This window comes from Manacus candei, unplaced genomic scaffold (genome assembly GCF_025592945.1).
Source record: "Manacus candei isolate 608988 ecotype Guabito, Panama unplaced genomic scaffold, ASM2559294v1 h1tg000137l, whole genome shotgun sequence".
In the NCBI taxonomy this organism is placed as follows: Eukaryota; Metazoa; Chordata; class Aves; order Passeriformes; family Pipridae; genus Manacus; species Manacus candei.
The window spans coordinates 63770-79792 of NW_026138185.1; the positions used below are offsets into that span (position 1 = coordinate 63770).

Here is a 16023-nt window from a genome sequence, read left to right on the forward strand (position 1 = left end):
AAACTCTGCTCCTTCCAGAGTTCTTCTTCCATGCCTTCTCTTGGAAACTTGGAATAATTTGTTTTCAACCGCTCCCTTCCCAAGGAACAACCCCATGGATTTAACTGGGAATGGGACACGGCTCCTGCCGGCTGGGCACTGCTAAGGGTATTGCTAAGTGACCAAATTCTGGGAAAATGAGAAATCCAGGAGATGAGAAACTCCCTGATTCACCTTCAGCCTTGACCCGACAGTGCAAGCATCAGAGATGGGAATAACCCATCACTGCCCACCTGAACCCAGGTGTGACCGACCCCACAGGCAGCCTGGGCATGGGAAACTGTCTGAATCCCCCAAATCCCGGGTGTTTTAGGCTGGGGCCGGTGCCAGCCCCCGGGGGGGGGGTGTCAGTACTCACCCAGCTCGCAGCCGGGGGTGGGTTTGGTGGGCATGATGGTGCTCCTGCCGCACTCTTCGAGGCCCGAGGGTGTCCCACTCTCCCCTGGGGGTGTCCCTCCCTATTTAAGGGGTGTCCCCTCCTTCCCTCCCTCGCCTCCACCCGGAGCAGAGTTCCCGAGGGAGCTCGGAGGCGCCTCAAAGGCTCCTCAAAGGCTCCCGAAATCTCCGGCATCTCCTGATCATTAATTGACTCCCAATTAACCCTCTTTGAAGTGGCCCCGTGGCCGGGGCTGAGGAGCCTCCGGCGGCTCCGCTGATCCACGAGGGCCGGACTCTGATCGGGCCCGCGCGGGCACCGCGGGTCCCTCCGGTACGTGCAGGGAGGATCGTCCCGCGGGATCGATCCGCCCTTATCGGCCCTCCCGGGGGCAGCGATAACCCCCTCCCCAGATAAACAACAGCTGAGTGAGCAGTGCCTGGGCCCGGGAGGGGAGGGCACAGGGTGGGGACAGCACGGGGGGTGCGTGACGGGAGCCACGCGCCCGGGGGGGGGCACAGGGGGGCCGGCTGGAGGGAGGGAAGAGCATCCCAGAAGGATCCCTCCAAGGATCCCCGGGACATGGAGGGGCTGAAAGAGGTCTGAGAAGAGGCAACGCAGAACTTGGATTATGGGAATTCCCGAGGAGCTTTGCTGGGGGTCCTGGTTCCCTTTGCTGGGGGATTTGGCCTCCCCCGTGCCCGGACAGCGGGGGAAGGGGGGGGGGGCGGGAGAGGCCCCGCCACGGGCCCCTCAAAGGCCGGGAGGAGATTTACCCCCGGTGAAGCGGGAGGAGGGTCCCGGTCCAGGCTCCGGGCTGGGGGTCCCGCTGGCAGAGGGAAGGGGGGGACCTGTTCAGGCCAGAGGTCCCGGGGCCGGTCCCGGGGGTGAGGGATCGGTCCGGGCCGGGGGTCCCGGGGCCGGTCCCGGGGGTGAGGGATCGGTCCGGGCCGGGGGTCCCGGGGCCGGTCCCGGGGGTGAGGGATCGGTCCGGGCCGGGGGTCCCGGGGCCGGTCCCGGGGGTGAGGGATCGGTCCGGGCTCCGGGCCGGGGGTCCAGGGGCCGATACCGGGGGTGAGGGATCGGTCCGGGCCGGGGGTCCCGGGGCCGGTACCGGAAGGGGGGGGAGGGTGATTGGTCCAGGCCCCGCCCCCGGAGCACCAGCAGCCAATCAGCGGCCGCAGCGCCACGTGACCGCCGCCCGTGACCGCCAAGATGGCGCTGTCCAGGGCCGCCGCCCGCGGGGTGCTCTGGCGCCTCGGCCCCGCCGCCCTCGGCCCCCGGCGCGGCCGCATGGAGCCGCTCCCCGTGCTGGAGGCGCCCAGGTGAGCGGAGACCGCCCTCCGGGGCAGCCACGGCCCGTGGGACACAACCTCCTCAGGGGCAGCCGCCCGCACCGCAGCCCTGATCCCCCCCCAAACACCGACCGCAGCCCCCCCCAAATACTGACCGCGGGCCCCGACCCCCCCCCTAAAAACACAGACCGCGGGCCCCGACCCCCCCCCCAAAAAACACAGGCCGCGGGCCCCGACCCTTCCCAAAAACACCGACTGCGGGCCTCGACCCTTCCCAATACCGACCGCAGCCCTGACCCTCCACCAAATACAGCCTCCATCCCTTACTCCCCTGGTCCTCCCCCGTTACGCCCCCGGTACTGGCCATGGCCCCTCCCTCCCCTGCCGTTGCTCAGGCCCCAGTGCCCCCTCAGTGCCCCCCTTACTCCACAAACCCCCATTCCCGCGGTGCTGTTCCCTGCCCTGGTGCCACCTGGTTTCCTCCTCCCCGAGGCCCCCGGGCCCTGGTTGATTCCCAGGCCCCGCTCTCCCCCCAACCCTGGCCCGGGGGGGTCCCAGGTCTTCCTCACCTCTCCGGGGGGCTCCCAGCACCCCCTCACCTCTCTGGGGACATCCTGGGCCCAAAGCTGACCTGGGGGCGGTGGTGCAGGTGCCAGGTGTTCAGGTCCCAGGAACGTCCCCTCTCCTCCCGGGCCACCTCCCGGGCCCTCGTGGCTGCTGTGGCCGCCATGGCCCGGAGGGTCAACGCCAGGTACGAGCGTTACCTGGAGAGGAGCTTCCCCAGGTTCTACGTCCTGTACAGCACCTTCACCTCAGGTGAGTCCCGAGGGGGAGCCCAAAAGTGGGTCCCAGGAGGTGGGATGTATCCTGCTGCTCCAGGTGGAACAGCGACAGCAGCAGCACCACCCCCGGATTCAGTGCTCTGTCCAACAGGAATCCAGGCGCTGTTCCTGGAGGTGAAGGAGATCGGCAGGATCAGATTCAGGATGTCCCGGCAGCGGCTGAAGGTGCAGCAGCTCCCGTACCGGGACATGGAGCGGCTGCGCCAGGTGAGCCCCCTCCCCATGGAAAAGGGCTGGAATTCCTGGGGGATGCACCCCCTCTGCCTAAACACAGGGACTGGAAGCTGCAGCCACCGCTGGGGCCGTGAACTGCAGGGACTCGCAGGGGGTTTGGGGGGTTTGGTGTCGGATCCTGACTCTCTCCTCCGTCTGGAGGCAGTTCCGCAGGGACGCGCTCAAGGCCATTCCCATTGGGATCATCGCCATCCCACCCTTCGCCAACTTCCTGGTCATCGTCCTGATGTGAGTACTGGGGTCCCTGACCCCCAGATTCCAGGGAATTGGGGTTTTCAGAATGAAGAATCCGACCACCCTCTCCCTGTCAGGACAAACACCCAGATCCTGAGGAGCCGGGTGCTGGATTTGCTATCCTGGCTTCTGGGGCCATTGTCTTACCCAAAGAAATCATGGAATCAATTAAAATAATTTAATAAAAGAACTATCAGAGAGACCCTCCCTGGAGTGTCCTCAGCCACGGGCACCTCCATGCACAATCCCTTGGAGTGTCCCTGTCCCCACCAGCTCTTCCGGAACCAGGATAAATCCCCACTAAATCCTGGGATTTTGCAGCTCTGCTGCCCCTCCTGGGGCTCCCAGTCCTGGTTAATGTCCTTGTCTGTGACCTCAGCTCACGGGGGACATGAGGGAAGGCTCTGTAGGGGCCAGGCTGGATATGTGGGATCAGTGGGATCAGGCTGATGGGGTGAGGTCCTGCCCTGGGCTCCCCACGGCCCTGTGGAATAAAATGGAACGCTCCAGGCTGGGGGCAGAACGGGAAAGGACCTGGGGGGGCTGGACATGAGGCCACAGGCACCTGGCTTGTGTCAGCCACAGCGTGGGGACACGGCCAGCGCTGGCCTTGGCAGCGCCCAGGGCTTTCCTTGGCCTCCTCCACAGCCCAGACCCCACCTGCCCCATGCCCCCTGTACCATTCCCTCCCTCAATCCATCTCTCCTCTCTCACCCCAGGTATTTCTTCCCACGGCAGCTCCTGATCCGCTACTTCTGGACGCCGCAGCAGCAGCTGGAATTCCTGGATGTCTATGATTCCATCCGGAGGGACTCATACCCGGGCGTGGTGCAGAGCCTGGCGCTGGCCGCGCAGTCCCTGCCCGAGCCCCGGCCCCGGGAGCTCCTGCAGCAGCTCTGCTCCCAGGTACATCCCCCTCGGTCACACCATCACCCCTTGGGGGGGTTGTCACCTGGCAGAGGTGTCACCTGCCCTCCTGGGGCTCTTGCAGGTGCAGGGAGGTGCCCGGCCCCGCCTGGCCCAGCTCTTGGCCGTGAGGAGTTTGTTCTCGGGGTCTCCACTGGTGCTGAACAGGCTCCAGGTGGATCATGTGGTGAGTCCAGCTCAGTGCAGGTGCTGCCCTGCTCAGGTGTGCCTCAAACTGGGGTTCTGTGCCCCAAAACCAGTCCACGTGTGGATGAAAAGCTGGACAGGTGGCCCTGAAATCCCCCCGTATCCTGGGCTTGTCCCCATCCCATGGGCAGCAGGCGAGGGGGGCTCAGGTGAGACCCCACCTGCAGTGCTGCCTCCAGCTCCCAACATCAGGAGGACATGGAGCTGCTGTGAGTGAACCCAGAGGAGGACTGTGGGAAGGAATTCCTCCCTGTGAAGGTGGGGAGGCACTGGGTGGGATTTCCCAGGGAATGCCCCATCCCTGGAAGTGTTCAAGGCCAGGCTGGATGGGCCACTCGGGCAGGTGGCAGTGCTGTGGGTCCCACCGCTGTTTCAGGAGGGGTTGGATATCACCCAGGTGACCTTCCCCTGTGTCTTGCAGAGGGCCCTGAGCCAGGTGCTGTTCCTGACCCCCCACTTACCGGCCGTTCTCCTGCGGCATCGCCTGCTGAGCCACATCCTGGAGATCCGGCACCTGGACCGGGCCCTGCTGCGCCTGGGGCTGGGGCAGCTCTCTGAGGAGGAGCTGCGAGCGGTGAGGACCCTCAGCACCCCATCCCAGGGCTGTGTCACCCCAGGTGTCACCTTGGGGCACAGGGGGGTCCCCCAGACCCACCCTGGGTGGGTGGTGGTTGCCCTCTCCTGAGAAGTGTTCTCCCAGCCTGTTTCCCACATTGGGATCACACCTGGAGCCACACCCGGGCCCCTGCTCGTGCCATGGCAGGATCCTGGTGTGATGCTGGTGCTCCACGTGCCCACCCCGACCATCTGTGTCCCCCTAGGCCTGTTACCTGCGTGGGCTCAACTCCACTCACCTGGGCCGGGCCGAGTGCTGGGCGTGGCTGGAGCAGTGGCTCCAGCTCTCCTGTGAGCTCCAAGGTACCTGCTGGGGGGACACACACACAGCGGGGCCCCCCGGCTTCTCTGGGCACAGGGAGTGTCGCTCCTGGGGAATTCTGGGGTGAAAGGGGGACTGCGTCCCGCTCTGGGCTGCCAGGTGTGCCTGTCCCACAGAGCTCTGGTGGCAGATTCCATCCCCAGGGGAAAGAAAATGGGAATGGGAGGGAAGTGGAGTGCCCCCATACCCATCCCAGTGCTCCCAGTCTTCCCAGTTCTCATCCCAGTGCTCCCCTAATGCCCAGTGTCCCCTATGTCCACTCCTGTGCCTGCTGCAGGGCCCTGATCTACTCACTGCCCATCCCATGCCCATCCCAGCACCCCCAATGTCCCCCAGTGCCCCTCCCATCCCGGTCCCAGCACTCCCAGTCTGCCCAGGGCTCCCCTGTGCCAGTCCCAGTGCCCCCAGTCTCCGACCCTGATCCCGTGTTCTTCCAGCTTCCGAAGCTTCTCTCCTGGCCCACAGCATGGTCCTGCTGTCCCTCAACTACAGCCGGCCCTCAGAGTGATGGCCCTGTGCCCCTCACCCGGCCTGGTGCCCCTCACCTTGGCCCTGTGCCCCGACCTGGTGATCCCCAGGCTGGTGCTGCCGAGATCCGGGCGCTTTGCTGAGCCAGCGCCGGGTCCTCACTCCCCTCGGCGCCGTCGGGAGCAGCTGCTGCTCCAGGGCCGAGCACGACCAGGAGACATGGCTTCGTTATCCCAGTAATTAACTGCATCCCGCTAATTATGGGAGACAGAGGGTGGCTCCCTGGCCCGGGGATGGTTCCGTCGGATCCAGGGACTTTGTGCCGGAGGCTTTTCCCTTGTTTCTTTTCTCCACTGGACAGTCTTAAATGTAACCCCCCACCCCAAAGGGTTCAGAAACGGCCCCAAATCCCCCCTTGGAACCCCCTAAATCCCTGTAAGACCTTCCCAGGAGGATTCTGGGGGTTTGTCTGTCCGGAGCAGGCAGAGGGAGGGAGGGGTCAGGGCTGGGAACATCCCCGAGGGGGGTGGGAAGGGCCGAGTGGGGGGTCCCCAGGCTGCCTCCTCCAAATTCAGCCTCGTTGGAGCTAATTAGACCTTTCCACCTCTGTGTTTCCCACTGGGCAGTGGCGGCTCCGGGGGCTTCAGGGGGTTAAACCTCCCCCTCCACCCCGCCCTGCATGAGGAATTCCCGAACTTCCGAGGTTTATTAAAGCCCAAAGGAATCAGCGGCTTCGGTGTCTTTTGGGAGGGGGCCTTGGTGGCGCTCTGTCCCTCTGGGAGGGGACACTGGGAATGGGGACACCTGGAAAATGTCCCTTTTGAAGCATTTTTGGGGTATAAAGTGGTAGGACATTCCCCCCCTTCTCACTGTTTTTTGGGAATTGGTGACTGCTCCCATGAGGAATTCACTGTGAGGGGATTTAACCCCCTTAAAGCCACAACTCACCGTCCAATTTAACCACTTCTTTTTCAACTTAAATACTCCCTTTAAATACAGCGTTATGCAGGGCAGAAAAGGCTGGGGAAAATTAGTAGTATTGTGGAGAAGCTTTGGATTCACAACATTTGGGAAACTAAAAATGAGAAAGCCAGTGGGAGCTGGGAGGGGGGTGGGGACACACCCAGATTTCAGGGAGCAGGGGACTTAGAAGCACAGGATTGAGCAGGACCCAGTGTTAGTGTGGATTAAATCCAATAAAAGTTATATTAAAAGGCAAAGATCCCCTCAGGTTGCCCCAGGAACAGCGAAATCTGGGTAAAAGTAGAATAAATCCTGTTACTTCTTGCCTTTTTGGGAAGCATCATCTGTCCCCACACCAGGGGATCCATCGGGAGCTGTCACCACCTCTGGGACACGGGGCTGTGGGGAGCAGGGGGGCTGTGGGGATGGAAGCTACAGGAAATAGGGATTTTGACCTTCAGGCTCCGTCACCCCTCAGCCCGTGTCACCTCTCAGTCAGTGTCACCTCTCATCCCCTGTCACCACATCCTGGGCCCCCGGGGGGCGGGGGCGACACGTTCTGCCCCGTCCCCATCCTGTCCCCGGCGGTGCCACGAGCGGGGCCGCGCAGTCCCCAGGGCGCGGTCCCCCCGGCGCGGTGCCCTCGGGACGGGTGGCGATGCTGCCGGGGCGGCGGTGGCGCCGGGCCGGGCCGGCCGTGCCCCTGCGGGCGCTGTTCGGGTACCGGTACCGGGCGGAGAACGGGCGGGAGGTGGCGATGGCCGCGGGGGAGCGGCTGCTGCTGCTCCGCAGGGCCACCCCGGACTGGTGGCAGGTGCGGCGGCCCGGGGACCCCCCCTGGGCGCGACCCTTCTTCGTCCCCGCCGCCTACGTGGCCGAGGAGGAGCCGGGTGACAGCGGGACCCGGAGCCCGCGGCCCCCCGGGCAGCCCGCGGGGACGGGTGGGTGGGGCGGGGGGGACCGGGCTGGGGTCACGGAGCTGATGGGGGTTGGGGGGCACTGGGAGGACGGAGCCGTGGGTTGGGCACACGGGGCTGGAGGGGCACGGGGCTGGGGGGCACAGGGAGAAGGGAGCTGTGGGGCTGAGAGGGCACTGGGAGAACGGGCTGGGGGTCCTGGGCTGGGAGTCTGGGTGCCCAAGGCTGGGGGTACACTGGGGCTGGGGGACAGCGGGGACGCGGGGATGGGGATATTGGGGGCACCAGGGGCAGGGGGACACGGGAAACCAGGGCTGTGGCCCGGGGGTGGTGGGAGTGTCTGTGCCCCCTCGCCGGCAGCACGGAGGATCATTTTGTGTGGGTGGGTGCCCTCCTCTCTGCCCCCAGGCCTGGGGGGGCGGCAGTGCTGCTCGCCGGAGGACCTGTGTGCCCCTTCCGTGTCCCCCCCCCGCGCCGAGGGCACCGGCCAGTTGGCAGGGGGGGTCACCCCCGCCCCCGCGCAGTGCCAGTCCCAGCAGGACACTGGGGTGAGTGGGGGCTGGGTTACCCCCCTGGACACCTGTGCCCCCCAGACCTGCTCCTCTCAGAGCCCCCCTCCGCAGTTTTACCGGGGCTCCCTATCCCTGTCCCCCCAGCCCTGCACCTCTGTGCCCCCTCCCGTGTCCCCCCCTGCACTCTCCAACCTGTCCCTCGCCACTTCCCCCCCTCCCCCGCTCCCACTGCGGGGCACTGGAGGAAGTTGGGGGGCGGGGGGAGGGCACCGTGCCGGGAGGGGGGCACTTGGGGGCTGGGGAGATACGACAGGGCAGGCTGGGGGGCAGGATAACGGGGACACGGGGGGGGCACAGCAGGGCTGGGGGTGCGCTGTGGGCATTGCCCGTGTGCCCCCCCCAGTTCGGGTCCTGCCTCTCAACCCTTTCCCCCCCCCCAAGGTGTCTCCCCCGGGACCCACCACGATCTCCCGCAACCCGGAGGGGCTGCAGCGGGAGGGGCGGGGGGCCGCGCCCCCCGTGCCGGCCGGGCCCCCCCTGCAGGTTTTGGGGTCCTGGGAGCGGCACCGGGACCCCGAGAGCGGCCGCTGCTTTTTTTACAGCCCCGAGAGTGGCACCAGCTCCTGGAAACCCCCCCGGCTGCATCGGGACCGGGTGGGCACTGGGGGGGGGGTGGGCACTGGGGGGGGGGGGTGGGCACGGAAAGACAGCGGGGGAGGGAGGGAGTAGGGCGCTGCCAGCCCCTCACCAGTGGGGTCTGCACCCCCAGCCCCTACATAGCCCCCCCACTGACCACCTCCAGCTCCCACCCCCGGTCTCCTTTAGCCCCTCCCCGCTCCCTCATCGTGCCCTCGTGCCCCCCAATGTCCCGTCTTGCTCTCACACCCCCCTTTTGCCCCCCCCACGGCCCCCCAACTTCTCGATTCTCCCAAATTATCCTCCCCCAATATCTTCTCTCTCCAACCCGTGTGACCCCACTACTGCCCCTCCTGACCCCTCCAGTTCCTCACCACTGACCCCCCGACTCCCACAATGCCCCCCAGTTCCCTCTCGACCCCCCCAGTGCCCTCTCGCTGCCACCCTTGTCCCTGCACAGCCACATTGGTGCCCCAATTAGAGCCAGCGCTAACTATGTGTGGGGGGACAGTCCTGGGGGGTCGGTCCTGGGGTCCTCCGAGGCTGATTGTGTCCCTTGTGTCCCCCCAGGGCCGCCCCCTCCCTGCCGAGTCCCCCACGGACGACGGCAGAACAGAGCCCCAGGGTGTGGGGGTGAGCTGGGGGATGGGGAGGAGGGGGGCACGCCGGGGGGGGCAGGGCAAGGGGGGGTAACGGGGAGCACTGGGGAGGGTGTGGGGGCTCCCTCACACTGTCCCCACCCCAGCAGGTGATCCATGGCGGGAGCCTCGCCCACCACGGCCCTGAGGACTGGGGGGCCGACCTGTGAGTTACCCCAAAACTGCGGGGCTGGGGGGGGGCTGAGGTGGTCGGGGGGGGCTGGGGGGGGCTGGGGAGGGCGGGGTCAGCCCAGACCCTGTCCCGTGGGAGGTGCCCAAGGCTCGGCAGCTGCACAGGACTGAGGTTGCCAAGAAGGGCAGGAGGCTCAGGGGGTCACAGGGGGGAGAAGGGGGTCTACCAGGCTGGGGGTGTGGGGGGGCTCTTGTGCAGGGGCTGTGCCAGGCTGGGGTCCCCACAGAGGTTCTGGGCTTCCTGGGGCTGGGGGGCTGTGCCAGGCTGGGGGGAGGGATCAGACCTGGGGTGCTGCCAGTGCCCAACAGGGCTCTGCTGGCATGGGGGGCACACCCGGCTGGGCAGGGTGTGGGTGTGTCCCTCACCTGCTCCCCCAGGAAGAGCTGGGGGGGCTTCTGGGTTCTACTCCTGGCTGGGAACAGCCCTGTCTCCCACGAGGAGCCCCAGGGGTTGGTACCCCCGAGGGAGGGGGGCATAGGGGTAAGGGGCAGCAGGGGGAAGGGGCTGTGGGGGAGTTTGGGGGGCTGTGGAGGGATCTGGGGAGCTGTGGAGGCACAGGAGGCAGAGCTGCCCTGACAGCCTGTGCCCCCCCCAGTGCCCCGGCAGCAGCCCCCCAAGAGCAGCATGGATTCATGGGGGGCTGCCCTGGCCTGAACCCTGACCCCACAGAGCAGGAAGAAGGTCCTCCAGGTGAGTGGGCTGGGACCCCCAGCTGGGGCCACTGAAGTGGGCCCATGGGATGGGACCCCCACAGTGGGACCCCTGGATGGATCCCTGGGCTGGGGGGATGGGGGTGCCTACACCAGGGGGTTGGGGGGCTCTCCAGAACAGCCCAGGGACTCCCTGCACATATGGGGTCCCCAAAATGTCCCTCGTGTCCTTCCCGGGGGCAGGGGGTGTGTGTACAGACCCCCTTGGGTTAGGGGCACCCCCAGAGCCCCCCACTGAGGGGAAGCAAGACACCCCTGGAGTGCAGGGGTCCTGTGGGGGTCCCTGCCCCCTCCATCTCCCCCTGCCCACAGTTCTGCCCTGGGACAGGGAATGAGTTCCTGCCGAGGATCTGGGAGTGGGGCTGGGCCAGGGGGGAACAGGGGGTCCCCAGGGCTGGCCCTGTTCTCCTCCCCAGGACCTGTAAACCCCGTGGGCTCACCTAGGGGGGATGGAGCCCTGGGGGAGCTCAGGGGGACAGGGATGAGGCTCTAAGTGGGTTTGGGGGTCTGAGTGGGGAGAGCAGAGCTCACGGCCAGCGTGGCCACGACTGTGACCCCCAGATGGCCTCACAAGTGCCCCCCAGGCCCAGGAGAAGCAGCAGGCAAGGAGCTGCCTCAGGCTCTTCCAGGCCAAGGGGCCCCAGAGCTTGCAGAGAGGGGGGAGAGGGGGCTCAGCCGAGGTGGGGATCCCCCCAAATCCCCCCCACCTTCGTGTCCCCCCCAAACCTCCTTTGGTCCCCAGACTGGTGGAGGAGGAGGGGCTGAGTGCTCTGTGAGCCTTGGCTGCCTGTCCCCAGTGGGTCCCAGTGCCCCCCGCCTTACCCAGTGTCCCTGCCCTGAGTCACCTGGTGCTCTCAGGGTCCCCACCTTGTCCCTGTCCCCTGTGTCATCATCCTCCCGAGACCAATCCCAGAACTACCCCCAGTCCCTGTGCACCCACTGGTCCCAGGAACTCCCTCCGGCCCAGTGACTCTTACTGGTCCCAGTGTCCTCTGCCAGTCCCAGTTTCCTTCCCTTCCTTCACACTGCCCTCCCTCCCCCTACCATTCCCTCCTGCACCCCACCAGTCCCATTTGCCCCCTACCAGTTCTCTCCATCCCAGTTTGCCCAGTGCCTCCCATCCCCATGTGCCTCAGTAGCCCCATCCCAGTGTGCCCAGTGCCCCTGTGGGACTTTGCAGGGCCTGGGCTTGAGCAGGCACTGGGCTGAGCAAAAAAAACCCTGAATTTTGAGGGATTGTGAGGGGGTTTTGCCTTTCATTCTGGAAAATAATTTTGCTGCCTAGTGGTGCCAGAGCTATGGGACTGAGTGGCATTTTGTGGTGCCCCAAATCCCCCCACAAAGCTGCCCCAGCCCCTCTCTCCACAAATCCCCGGGCTCTTTAGTGCCAGCCTTTACTTTTGGTTTCTTGCCTGCTCCCTTCCCCTTGGGGGGATTTTGGATGCCCTGCCTCACCACGTGCCCAACAATGACAAGCCCATCCTGCCTTGCACCAACAATGCTCTTGAAAGCACCACCAGCCCCCTCAGTCCCCCTGCACTGCCACCGCTCACACAACGCCGGGCTGGGTTCACTTCTGGGCCCCTCAGTGCCACAAGCACACGGAGCTGCCCTGCTCCAGCCCTGCAGCTCCTCTCAGTCATCTCCCGGCTCGGCTGCAGACGCTGCCCTTGGCCTCACCCAGCCCAGCCCCGACTGCCTGCGGGGACTGCACCACGCTTTGCACAAGCACCAAAAGCAGTCCCGCCACAGCCTCTGCCCGCAGGGCACACACACCAGGCCCTGCCTGGGGCTGCCACGCAGGGAGCTGCTGCTGCTGCCGCGGGGCAGCGGGGACAGAGCCTCGGGGATGTGGCGCAGCAGGGTCAGGGGCCCAGGCAGCTGCCAGGCGGCAAGGCCTGAGCCCCGAGCCAGCAGCAGCACCGGGCCCTGCCCATGGTGCTCCCGCCCAAGGCTGGGCCCTGCAGGCAGGGCAGAACCCCCTCCCTGGGGCGGCCTCGCTGCCCCGGCCCTCGGCCGGCCCAGCCTCTCCCTGTGCGCGCTCCCCACAGCACAGGCTGCGCTGGGGCATTTGCTGCGGGGCCCTGCAGAGCTGCCCCGAGGGAACACCTCCTCTGGGAGGTCACGGCCTATCCTCTCCATTCTGGAATGGCCCCTGGCAACCAAAGAACCAGCGCCCCACAGCCCCACGGTGTAGCCCCAGCCCTGTGCCACGGGCCTCCAGGGCTTCCCGTGACAAAGCACCCCCTCCAAACCCTTGTCAGGTATGAAATTGGCTGACAGGGCTCACGGATGCTTTTAGGAAATAGGTACAAGCTTTTCTTGAATACCTGGGGGTCATTTTTTTAATTATTAGTGTTTAGAGTTATCCATTTGAGGGCAGGATGTCCTCTAGGCCACTGTTTTGTTCCATTTTGAGTGAGAAATATTTTTCAAAGAAATGGGATGGAGTTGAAGTTGTGTGTGTTGGCAAGAAGGGATTTCAGTTCAGAGAAATCAATCCAATGGAAGAGTCAGAAGATCTCTCAGTTCTGTGGGATGTGAGTGTAACACCAGTGGTGTGGAATAAGAGGTAGAGACTGTGTTGGGTGTGGCTGAGCTGGAGTTCCTCTTCCCACAGCCCCCTCCCAGTGCTGGGCTCTGCAGGGGGAGCTGGCAAGGGGTAGAGAACATGACCCTGTTTTGGCTCCTGCTGGGCAGGGCTGGCACAGCATCAGTGCTGTCTCCCAACATTCCCCCCATCCAGGGGCTGGGGGTGGGCACAGCCAGGTCAGCTGAGCCCAATGAGCCCAAGGGATATTCCAGCCCCTGTGCCCATGCCAGCTCAGATAGAAAAGCTGAGGGAAGGAGGAGAAAAGGGGGCAGTAGTTATTCCCAGAGTTTGCCTTCCGGAAAGTGCCGCACCATGCTGAGGGGAAGGACAAAATAAACCTTTTTTTTTTGGCGGTGAGGGGAAAAGATGTTTTTAGGGCTCCCTGAGGCCCTTGGGGAGAGTGACAGGAATGTTCCGTTGGTGTCTTTCCAGACTGGCTCCCTCTGAGCTGCCCCTGCAGGGGGAGGGGTTCCCGAACCCACTGCTCTGAAAACCTTCCAAGGCCTTTGCAGAACCACTGCTTGGGGTTGAATTGTGTTTTCTGCTCCTTGCAGGCTCAGCTGACCACAAACAGGCCTTTTTTGTGTCCACCAAACCTGTAAATCGTTGCCCTTTAAAGTAACAAGTCAGCATCGACTGATTGCGAGAGATTTGTTGTGCCCACATAATATGTGGTGTTTGTACTGCCAAAACCTCCAGTGTGACATCCCTCTCACTTCAGACCTTGTGCAGTGAAATAAACCTTTTCTCCTGCTTTAATGTGACAAGAAGGATGAGGTGTCCAAGCCATGACGTGAATCTCCCAAGTATTATCAGCGTCAATGATTCCAGGGAGCACAAGAGGCCTGCATGAGTTGTGGATGAGCACTCTAACAAAAATGCACTGTAACCGTTCCCTAGCGGTCCCCAAACCCCCGTGGGGAGTAACTGCACAGCTGTATCAGTTAACAAGACTGACTGGGAGATGACCAGGTCCACTCCGGCACTCCCTGTGGTGGCTGGCAGAGAGCAGGGACACGGGGCCGGAGGAGGCGGCGGTGGAAGTGGATGTGTGGGGCCGGGCTGAGCGCTGCATTTGCGGGTGCGGCAGAAGCAGTGGCACAGGGTGAGGGGTTTAGCAGGGCTGTTCCCGAGGCACCTTGTGATGAGTCATTGTCAGCAGGAGGCAGATATAAATCTGCTCTTTTTCAGAATCGACCCAGGGTGGGTCAAGAGGATCACTGGGGTTTGAGTCTTGGGTTGTGAGCGGGAATTGTTTCTCCTTAGAATCATTCTCTGCGAGGGGTGCACCCACCAAAGAAAGTAAATCAGTTCCATTTGTGGCTTACAGGTGGCTTAATGCCGAAAACACCTGTTGCCATGTTGACAATAAATTTAAAGCTTTTTCACAGCTTTTTCATACGGCAACATTCAAGTTTCCCTCTAGAGGAAACCAGGAGCAATTGTCACGTACCCAAACTAGCAGCGTTACCAACGACAACTGGCAGACATTACTGCTTTATATCTTTAATATCTTTGTGAGTATCTGCATCTGATTTTTTTTGTTCCCGTGTTAGTGATTCCCATGGTTCCCAGCTGCTCACCTGCTGTCCTGCAGAGGTGATGGATGCACACAGTCAAATCCTGTCCCGGGTCGCTGTCCTGGTTCAGCTGGGCTATGCCACTGGAATTCCGGCTATATTTTCTGGATTAATTTTGCATGCTCCACTTCGGCAACATTTGTGGCATACTGGGGCATGGACCCCAAGGAGTGTGGTATAATGGAATAATTTATTGCAGTTTATATACCATGTTACATCAGCAGTAAATTCCTCTTGGTAATTTTTCTCTGTATCTGCTTTATGTCCTTGAGAAACATAGTCCCAAGCAATTTCCCACACACAAGGATACATCTCACCACATCCGCATTTATCTTGCCAAGTTCTCCTTCTGAGTTTCTCCCAGGGTCATAGAATCTCAGTTCCCTACAGGTTTTCACAGCAGTGGGGTTGGGAACCCCTCTCCCTGCAGGGTCAGCTCAGTCCAGTGTAGTGGATTGGCTCTGACTAGAGGCCAGGTACCCACTAAAGCTGCTCTCTCAGTCCCCTCTGCAACTGGACAGAGGAGAGAAAATATAACGAAGGGTTGATGAGTTGAGATAAGGACTGGGAGAGATCATTCACTGGTCATCGTCATGGGCAAAACAGACTCAAAGTGGGGATATTAAATAAATATATTATCAACAGAATCAGAACAGGAGAATGAGAAGTAAAATACATTTCAAAACCATCTTTCCCCACCCCTCCTTCCTTCCAGGTTCTCCCTCCTCCCCCCCCACTGCTGCAGGGGGACAGGGAATGGGGGTTACGGTCAGTTGCTCTTCCTGTTGCTGCTCAGGGAGAGGAGTTGGAGTCCTTCCCCTGATCCCGTGGGGTCCCTCCCACGGGAGAGAGTTCTTCACCAACTTCTCCAACGTGAGCCCATCCCACGGGCAACAGTTCTTCCCAAACTGCTGCAACATGGGTCATTTTTCCATGGGGTCAGTCCTTCAGGCTCAGACTGCTCCAGCGTGGTCCCCCACAGGGCCACAGGTCCTACCAGGAAAACCGACTCCAGCGTGGGCCCCTCTCCCCGCGGGTCAGCAGGTCCCTGCCAGGACCCTGCTCCAGCAGGGGCCTCCCACGGGGTCCCTGCCTCCTTCGGGCACCCCCTGCTCCGGTGTGGGTGGATCTCTGCACTCCCCTGTGCCCTGTGGGCTGCAGGGGCACAGCTCCTGCCCATGGTCTCCTCCTCCTCCCGCCCTGCCCTCGGTGTCTGCAGAGCCGGCCACACGTTCTCACTCTGCTCTTCTCGGGCTGCAATTTCATCTGCCCAATCACTTTTTTTTCTCCTTCTTAAATATGTTATCACAGAGGCGTTTCTGTCACTCCTGATGGGCTCGGCCTCGGTGGGTCCATCCTGGAGCTGCTGGAATTGGCTCTGGACATGGGGGAAGCTTCTGGAAGCTTCTCAAAGAAGCCACTCCTGTAGCCCCCCCGCTACCAAAACCTGGCCATGCAAACCCATATACATAGATGTATATTAATATATGTATGTAATTCATTTATTATATAATATCTAATATCTATTTATATTCTTATGTAATGATATGAATATATAATATATAAATGTTATATATAACTCTCTATATAATATAAATATTATATAAAAATCTATTAAAACTTATAAATATCTGTAAAAATATATTAAAATAAATAAAATAGATAAATATATTTATATTCAATAATATTCAATATATTTTATGTGCAATATAATAATTTTATGATAAATTATACTTTATATAT

The 16023-nt window shown here is 62.1% G+C and overlaps 2 protein-coding genes across 6 annotated transcripts; both read left to right on the forward strand.

Annotated features, from left to right (window-relative positions):
* Positions 1-1521: 1521 nt before the first annotated feature.
* LETMD1 (LETM1 domain containing 1) lies at positions 1522-6265 on the forward strand. Of its 5 annotated transcripts, none has more exons than XM_051771595.1 (9): positions 1522-1740; positions 2360-2526; positions 2629-2759; positions 2928-3014; positions 3759-3926; positions 4012-4113; positions 4555-4707; positions 4955-5051; positions 5508-6265. In XM_051771595.1, the coding sequence occupies exons 1-9, from the start codon at positions 1631-1633 to the stop codon at positions 5576-5578; spliced, it is 1086 nt and encodes a 361-aa protein (XP_051627555.1). In that variant the 5' UTR covers positions 1522-1630; the 3' UTR covers positions 5579-6265. The 5 variants fall into 5 exon arrangements, with proteins under 5 accessions (XP_051627555.1, XP_051627556.1, XP_051627553.1 ...); XM_051771596.1 differs by having other exon boundaries at positions 1524-1740; positions 2644-2759; XM_051771593.1 differs by having other exon boundaries at positions 1530-1740; positions 2932-3014; positions 3740-3926.
* LOC127462728 (basic salivary proline-rich protein 2-like) lies at positions 5578-15561 on the forward strand. Its single transcript, XM_051771610.1, has 8 exons — positions 5578-5774; positions 6997-7442; positions 7827-7966; positions 8372-8584; positions 9137-9199; positions 9315-9370; positions 9993-10087; positions 13255-15561. Exons 1-8 carry the CDS (start codon positions 5578-5580, stop codon positions 13320-13322), a joined length of 1278 nt encoding a protein of 425 aa, XP_051627570.1. The 3' UTR covers positions 13323-15561.
* Positions 15562-16023: the final 462 nt, after the last annotated feature.

Coding starts and splice junctions, on each gene's coding strand:
- LETMD1 (XM_051771593.1), top strand. CDS start 1,631: ATGGCGCTGTCCAGGGCCGCCGCCCGCGGGGTGCTCTGGCGCCTCGGC. Junction 4,114..4,554: donor GGCTCCAGGTGGATCATGTG/GTGAGTCCAGCT, acceptor TGTGTCTTGCAG/AGGGCCCTGAGCCAGGTGCT. Junction 5,052..5,507: donor GCTCTCCTGTGAGCTCCAAG/GTACCTGCTGGG, acceptor GTGTTCTTCCAG/CTTCCGAAGCTTCTCTCCTG.
- LOC127462728 (XM_051771610.1), top strand. CDS start 5,578: ATGGCCCTGTGCCCCTCACCCGGCCTGGTGCCCCTCACCTTGGCCCTG. Junction 7,443..7,826: donor CGGGCAGCCCGCGGGGACGG/GTGGGTGGGGCG, acceptor CTCTGCCCCCAG/GCCTGGGGGGGCGGCAGTGC. Junction 9,371..9,992: donor GAGGACTGGGGGGCCGACCT/GTGAGTTACCCC, acceptor TGCCCCCCCCAG/TGCCCCGGCAGCAGCCCCCC.